Source organism: Pipistrellus kuhlii, unplaced genomic scaffold, assembly GCF_014108245.1.
Source record: "Pipistrellus kuhlii isolate mPipKuh1 unplaced genomic scaffold, mPipKuh1.p scaffold_m20_p_15, whole genome shotgun sequence".
Lineage (NCBI taxonomy): Eukaryota > Metazoa > Chordata > Mammalia > Chiroptera > Vespertilionidae > Pipistrellus > Pipistrellus kuhlii.
Window position 1 is genome coordinate 42,254,038 of NW_023425460.1, and position 7,479 is coordinate 42,261,516.

Genomic DNA, 7,479 nt, shown 5'->3' on the forward strand with positions numbered 1-7,479 from the left:
CTTTTCCTTTCTTTCTTCCTTTCCTCCCCCCCACCCCCCACCCCCAAACAAACAAGTCCCCCGTTCTCGCCGGTCCTCGGGCGGCGGAGGGAGCGGCGCGCCACGGTCTCCGCGAGCCGGGCCGGGAGCCCCGGGCGCCCGCCCCGCGGCGCAGCATGTTCCAGCCGGCGCCCAAGCGCTGCTTCACCATCGAGTCGCTGGTGGCCAAGGACAGCCCCCTGCCCGCCTCGCGCTCCGAGGACCCCATCCGCCCCGCGGCGCTCAGCTACGCCAGCTCCAGCCCCATCAACCCGTTCCTCAACGGCTTCCACCCGGCCGCCGCCGCCGCCGCCGCCGCCGCCTCCGGCCGGGGCGTCTACTCCAACCCGGACTTGGTGTTCGCCGAGGCGGTGTCCCACCCGCCCAACCCCGCCGCCGTGCCCGTGCACCCCGTGCCGCCGCCGCACGCGCTGGCCGCGCACCCGCTGCCCTCCTCGCACTCGCCACACCCCCTCTTCGCCTCGCAGCAGCGGGACCCGTCCACCTTCTACCCGTGGCTCATCCACCGCTACCGGTACCTGGGCCACCGCTTCCAAGGTACGTGCCACGCCGCGCGCGGGGGGCTGCCGAGCGCTCCGCACCCCGCACGGCCGGGGCCCGGGCGATCGGGGCTGGCGGGTGGGCGCGGGGCAAGGCCTGCGTGGAGGTGCCTCCGGAGACGGGGCCTCCGGCGCGGGGCCGGGCGCCGCGGGGTGGGTCTCCAGTTTCGCTAGCGGTTGGCGAGTCCTCGCGGGTCCAGTGCCGGCCGCCACGGAGCCCCGGACCCCGCGGGGTCCCCAGGCTCCACGTCTCCTCGGCGATGATGCCCGCGCAGCCTTGGCTCCGAGGGGCGAGGACTGGGCGCCTCCGACCGCGTTCTGCCCCGTTCGTCCCTGCAGCCTCCACCCCTGACTTCTCCGGCTCCGACTTTCTGGGGGCGGCGAGGGGACCCGCGCGTCCGCCAGGGGCAGAAATCCAGGGATTTGTTGTTGTTTTTCCCCCCCGCGCGACCAGGGCAAAAATCAAGGGATTTGTACGTGTGGTTTTTCTTTTCTTTTTCTTTTTTTCCTGCTTTTGGGAGGCCCCGCAGGGGCGGGAACCCGCGCCGATTGAAACCGGCCGAGGCTCGGCCCTTTCCATCCGGGCGCCGAGCCGCCGCGTCGGGAAGGCAGGTTCGGTCTGGGTTTTGTTTGTTGATTTATTTACTTATTTTTTTTTCTTTTTAAGAGAAAGGAGCCGAGTCTCGCAAGGGCTGGAGAAAATTCTGTTTGGGTGTCTACCTTCCCTGCTATTTGTTTTGTTTGTGTTTTTTTTCTGGGTGGGGGTGGAAAAAACAAAGTTAAAACTCCGGGAAAAGAGGCGAGTGATTAGTTTAGGAGAGACCTACCCCCCGCGGCAGCGGATCGATACCCGGCGGCCGGTCCCCGTTTTAACCCTTTGCGCTCCCGCCTGAGTGGAGACTGGGGTACACGCCACCCCGCCCCTCATTTCAGAAACAGAACAAAAACAGCCGATCGCCTTCCTCCCCGGACTAGATCTGCCTCCATTCCAGCCTGAGCTGCGGGTTCTTCCTCGTTTGGGCTTTTCAGCGGCTCTATTTCCCACCCCGATGAGAAAACCCCAAACTCTGGCTTTGCTCGCAAAGTTGCGGGCTCCCTTTCCGCGTCCTCTGCCAGCCGCGCTCCGGGTCCTCGCCCCAGGCCCGGAGTAGCTGGGACCTTCCGGGGTCGTGGACGGTCCTATCGGCCCCCCTCGTCTCCCTAAGTCCCGGCTTTCGATCCCTTCGCCCGGGCCTCCCAGTTCTCCGGAGCCGGGCAGCGGGGGAGCCGGGTCCCGGGAGGCCGGAGCGGCAGGAGCGGAGCGCACCGCCGGCTGCAAAGACTCGCCGGGCCTCTGCGCTTCTCGGGAGGGGAAACACTTAACCGTAGAATTTAAAAACAAGTCCCCGAGAAAAACTCTGAATATGCGTCTGCTGCCTCGCCAACCTGGGTCAGAGTTCCCTGCGGTGAGAAAGAGGAGAAAGCCGCCGTTTTTTGGGATCCTGGGCGCCCATCCCCGGGCCTGTCCCAGGTGCCCCCTCCTCTGCCCAGGGCGCCCGGCTCAGAGGTGGCGAGGCCGGCGGAGGTCAGGAGCCTGGGACCCGCCAGCAGGGGCAGCTGCGGGGTGGGTGCCGCCCAGGTAGAGCCCGGCGGGGTCTGGGCGGTGCAGCCGGGCCAGGACCCCCTCCGGAGGGTGCCCGCACCCCAGCCGCCCAGCCGTCAGGGCTGCGCACCGGCCCAGCGCGGTGTCCCGCCACCAGCCCGTCTCCTGAGAAGCGCGCGGCCCGGGCCAGCCCCCCGGCCCCCCCGCACCCCCTAATGGGACTTGTGCTGTGTCCCCCGCAGGGAACGACACAAGCCCCGAGAGCTTCCTTTTGCACAACGCGCTGGCCCGAAAGCCGAAGCGGATCCGAACCGCCTTCTCCCCGTCCCAGCTTCTGCGGCTCGAACACGCCTTCGAGAAGAACCACTACGTGGTGGGCGCCGAGAGGAAGCAGCTGGCGCACAGCCTCAGCCTCACGGAAACTCAGGTGAGCAGCCCGGGCGCCGACCCCCGACCCATCCCGGACCCCGGAGCCGGCACACCAGCTCCGATCCCAGACCCGGCATTCGCCGTTGGGCCCGGGAGTTGGCTCCACGCCCCCCGCTCAGGGTGTGGAAGTTTCCAGGTGCCAGGCTCCCAGGGTCTCCAGAAGGGACCACAGGATCTACCTGCCCCAGGCTCTACCTGCCCCAGGCTCTACCTGCCCCAGGCTCTGGGGAGTGGGTGGGGCGGCCTGGATCGCCCCTTCTGCCCGCTGGGCTCAGCTCCTGGGGAACACAGAAGCACTTCTTTTGGGGGAAACTTTTGGCCAGAGTCTGGGGACCCGGCTGGGGTCCAGGAAGAGGGGGAGAGCACGTGGGGGTGTAGGCATGTTGGGTGTCCAAGCTGGAGAAGCCCGGGAACGGGTTAAAGGCAAGTTCTGCGCAAACACAGACCCAGCTGCTCCCCGAGAAGGGATGGGGAGCCGGGAGGCGGAGGCCGCGCACCGAGGGTGCGTCCCCTGAACCAGAGACTCAGAGCGGGGAGGCTGCGGAGCTGGGACCCACAGACCCTCCGGCGCCGCGGGGTCCCCGCTGGGGCCTGGCGGGGGGCTCAGGGCTACAGTAGGCGCTGCTGGACGCGGAGCCGCAGGGCGGGGTCAGAGTTCTCGGCACACAGTAACGTTGTTTTTTTTGTTTTGTTTTTTCCGTGCGGATTAAGTGGTAACAGTTTTTCTGGGCGGTGCACAGAGGTCGCGAGGCTTTTGTTTTAAAACGTTTCTCCCCGCTCCCGCCCCGGACAAAACCCGGGAGGGCCTGGCGGGCCGGTGCGGGTGCGGGGCCGGCGGGGCCGATGCACCCCGGGGCGCCGGGCGGCGGGGGCTTTGTCCGCTGGCTGCCCGCGCCGCCCGCGGCCTTTGTGTGCGTGTCAGGCCCCGCGCGCCTGGGGCGAGCGCCGGGGAGCAGGGAAGCGGCCTCCCCTCAATTAGCAAACTCAAAGCAAATTAGAGTCAGCCTCGTCCCAGCTCCGCTTGTTCGTGGGGGCGCTCTGGGGGGGGGGGTTGGGGGGCCATCGGGGAGGACGCGCTGGGACCTGGGCTGGACTCTCCGAGGAGGGACCGGAGCCGGCCTCCGCGGGCCCGTGGCGGTGCGATGGGGAAAGGGAGGTGCGGCCGCCTCCATTTTCCTTACCTGCCCCGCAGCACCAGGTGGAGAGGGAGCCTGCCTTCCTGGCTGCTCCGGTCTCTGGAGGAGACCCACTGCCCAGGTTCCCCAGGGGGCGATGGGGATGGCAGCCCCAGTACTGCTTTCCTCATTGCTCCCCGACCTCCAGCAGCTCCGAGGCAGGGCTGCCAGAGGAGCCCTGGGGGTGAGCGATGTGAATCTGGCTCTGCCCAGTCTTGGGGCCGCTCAGGAGGGGGCACAAGAAGGCCCCGCTCTCTCTGGCTCCTCTCCTCCTCCTCGTTTCTCTCTCCCCCTCTATCCCGAGGTCTTTCAGAAGCTTTCACTTTTGAGCCTCTTCCCCTAGCTGCAGGAGAATCGCTGGGTTGGTTCCCAGGTCCCTCCTGGCTCCCTCCAGCAGCCACTAGCACCCACTCCTGCTCACCTGCAAGAATCCCGGGCAAGGAGCAGGAGGCCCAGACAGACCTGCCTGCCTGCCCAGGCCCGGGGCCTTGCACAGGAAGCGCTATATTTAGGCAGCGAGCTCCCGGAAACCCACAGAGGAGAGCAAGCACATTGGGCCCTGCAGGGAGCCTGGGCAGCCGCAGCGGAGTCTCTCCTGCCGGGCTAGGTAGAGGGGGTTTGGGACAGGTCGCTTTTGGCTTTTCTCAGGGCTTTTATAGGGGTTTGCATGTGTGCTCAGCGGACTGAGGGTGTCCCCTTCAGTGAGAAGGACTGTGCCCTGGGGTCCCCAGCCCGGGAAAGTGACTCCGGAGACACAGGGCCGGGAGCCAGGCTTCCTGCCCACTCCCGCCGCTCCGCTCCCCTAAGGGCTTTGGGCTCCGGCCCGCAGGACGCCGCTTGGGGGGCCTGGCCTTGCGCGCCTCCTCGGGGGGCTGCCTGGCAAAGCCGAAGAGGAGGAACTAACTCGTTCCCTCTGCCTCTGGCCCGCAGGTAAAAGTATGGTTTCAGAACCGGAGGACGAAGTTCAAAAGGCAGAAGCTGGAGGAGGAAGGCTCAGACTCGCAGCAAAAGAAAAAAGGGACGCATCACATTAACCGGTGGAGGATCGCCACCAAGCAGGCCAGCCCGGAGGAAATAGACGTGACCTCAGACGATTAAAAACAAAACAAAACACACACCGAACCCCGGAGAAACGGACACAGCGGAGCAAAACTGAGACAGGGAGGACGAAGAGGAAAAAAAAACAACAACCACCCTACGAAACAAAAACCAACCGTGCGCACACACATTCGCCTCCAGGAAGGGGAGAGGGAGTCGGAGGGAGAGCGCGGAGCGCGGCGCAGACTTTGGGCGGCGAGGGCTCACCGTCCCGATCAGAGGCCGTGCCGGGATGGCAGAGGATGGAGGCTCCTTGATCAACATGCAACCCTTGTCTAAAGAGGCAACTGAGAGAGAGAGAATGAGAGAGAGAGAGAGAGAGAGAGAGAAAGAGAAAGAGAGAGAGAGAGAGAAAGAGAGAGAGAGAGAAAGAGAGAGAGAGAGAGAAAGAGAGAGAGCGAAAGATCTAAATGTGGCGGCGCGGCGGGCGCTCTGACAAAGGGGAGCTGTCAGTCAAACGCCAAACCAGCGGGACAAGATGATTGGCAGGTATTCCGTTTATCGCAGTCCGACTTTATTTTTTCTTTGTAAAAAAAAAAGATGATGATGATGATAAAAGGAAAAAACAAACAAAACCCAACCAGGCACAGGACTTTTTATTTTGCACTTCACAGTGTTTCTCCCCCCCCCCATCAAAACTTTAAAAATAATTAGTAATAATAACGGTGGTCGAAATTTCATAGCCAGCCCCATCCCACACGTGTCCAAAAACTTGAATTGCATGTAGCAGTTGTCTGGCGGATGGTGTCTAAAAACAGAAAGTGAATTGTGATTTTCTTTTTTCCTTTTTAAAGACAGGTTCTGTGTGCTTTTGATTTTGAGTTTTCTTTTTTTTTCTTTTTTTGAGAAATGTGCAAGTCTGTAAACAACTTTTTGATACTTTCTGATGTCAAAGTGATCGTGAAAGCTAAATGAGTAGGCTCAGCGATAGTGGTCCTCTTACTGAGAAATGGGGAGCCGGATGGGGGGGCTGGGAGGTAGCTGGGGAGGGTGTCCACAAGAGGAGTCAGGAATTGTGTTGGGGGGAAAAGACACACCTAAATTAATTCTATTTCTTGGACATTCCCTTTCCTAACATCCCAAGGCTTAAAATACGAAGCAAACTCCTTTTAGTGGTTGGAGATAATTGGCTGAGTTCAACCATTGACTGCAAAGGCCATTCCAAACTTGAAGTCGATCGATTGATCGATCAATTGATCATTGATCAATGGCAAAAACCGGAGGACTGTAGTTAGCGGGGATGATGCTAAGTGTGGCCAAAGACATGGCGCAGGTTTTCAAGCACTGAGTTTCTGTTCCAAGATCATAGACTTACTAAAGAGAGTGACAAATGCTTCCTTAATGTCTTCTATACCAGAATGTAAATATTTTTGTGTTTTGTGTTAATTTGTTAGAATTCTAACACACTATATACTTCCAAGAAGTATGTCAATGTCAATATTTTGTCAATAAAGATTTATCAATATGCCCTCAGAGTAGTTGTCTTGGGGAAACCAAACTCAGTTATTTTTTTCCTTCTGTAAAAACTATGTCCGGTAATTTGAGTGTGGTTCTTCCCCAAAGAGGCGCAAGAAACCCGGCCTCGCCACCTTCAAAAGGGCCAGACCGATGGCTTCTGGGGCATTTTAAAGAGAGATGAGGGTGGAAAGGGGAGACGATTAGGATAAGTCCCTCAGAAAAGGGACGGGAGAAAAAGTTTCTCCAACCAGAGATTCGACCACTGCAAGGCCTAGCGAGGGAGTGTAGTTTGGATGGCAGGTTAAGCATGCCTCCTTCTGTCCACCTCCGGTCCGCTTTTAAAAAAATCCAAGCACACAGTTGTGTATTGAAGAATATTTTGTCAGGATTGGGGAAAACACCTGGCAGAATCAGAATCCTGCGACTTATAAACTGTTTTTGACTTGAAACCCCAAAGTACAAATCTCTCTCCATCTCTCTGTCCCTCTCTCCTGTCTGTCCTCCTTTCTTTCCTCTCGCACTGTCCCCTGTCTGAGGAAGGTGCTAGGCAGGGCCCAGAGTCCGGAGGAGCCTCCACCTCTGAATTTTAACGTTAAAAGTTGTAACCAGTCTCGGAGGAAACTTCGCTCCCCCAGTGCCCCGTCCTCCCTCCCTTCTGGGGTACGGGGTTGTTTTTGCATGCTTCATTTGCTTCTTATCCTGATAGGCTGCATTAATCAGTTTTATTTCCATTGATAGAGAAACCTCGTCTGCTCTGTTCGAGCTACAAAGCGCCCTGCGAGCTTTTGTGAAAGTGCAAATCAGTTTAAGCAATTATCATACCGGGAATATGAAGGGGAAAGAGGAGGCCTGGCCCAGTGGTCCCCTTTAATCTCTTAATCCACAGATCCAGGGGGGCTGCCTGGACATAATTTAGGACAATCTCCCCACCCTTTACACTGCGATAAGGCCAAGTTACAATGCAGGGCAAAAATACGAGCTTTGTTAACATCCTGCCTTGGAAAGTTAAGATTAGACATTCTGTGCACGTGTGGGGAGTTGGGGCACTGTGGAAATTTTTCTTCCCCCCCCCCCCCCCCCCGTCCTCTCTTTTAAAACGGAATGCATTCTTGATCTTTCTCCCTCTTTTTACTTTATTTCTGCCTGCTCTCCTCCCCCC

The 7,479-nt window shown here is 59.5% G+C and overlaps 1 protein-coding gene across 2 annotated transcripts; it reads left to right on the plus strand.

The window, feature by feature from the left end:
* Positions 1-25: 25 nt before the first annotated feature.
* EMX2 (empty spiracles homeobox 2) lies at positions 26-6,335 on the plus strand. Of its 2 annotated transcripts, XM_036439190.2 has the most exons (3): positions 26-576; positions 2,403-2,587; positions 4,695-6,335. In XM_036439190.2, the coding sequence occupies exons 1-3, from the start codon at positions 156-158 to the stop codon at positions 4,860-4,862; spliced, it is 774 nt and encodes a 257-aa protein (XP_036295083.1). In that variant the 5' UTR covers positions 26-155; the 3' UTR covers positions 4,863-6,335. The 2 variants fall into 2 exon arrangements, with proteins under 2 accessions (XP_036295083.1, XP_036295084.1); XM_036439191.2 differs by lacking the exon at positions 2,403-2,587.
* Positions 6,336-7,479: the final 1,144 nt, after the last annotated feature.

Excerpts from the sequence above, each read along its gene's own strand:
- EMX2 (XM_036439190.2), top strand. The coding sequence starts at position 156 with ATGTTCCAGCCGGCGCCCAAGCGCTGCTTCACCATCGAGTCGCTGGTG. Across the intron at positions 577-2,402 it reads CCTGGGCCACCGCTTCCAAG|GGAACGACACAAGCCCCGAG; the intron begins GTACGTGCCACG and ends TGTCCCCCGCAG. Across the intron at positions 2,588-4,694 it reads TCAGCCTCACGGAAACTCAG|GTAAAAGTATGGTTTCAGAA; the intron begins GTGAGCAGCCCG and ends TCTGGCCCGCAG.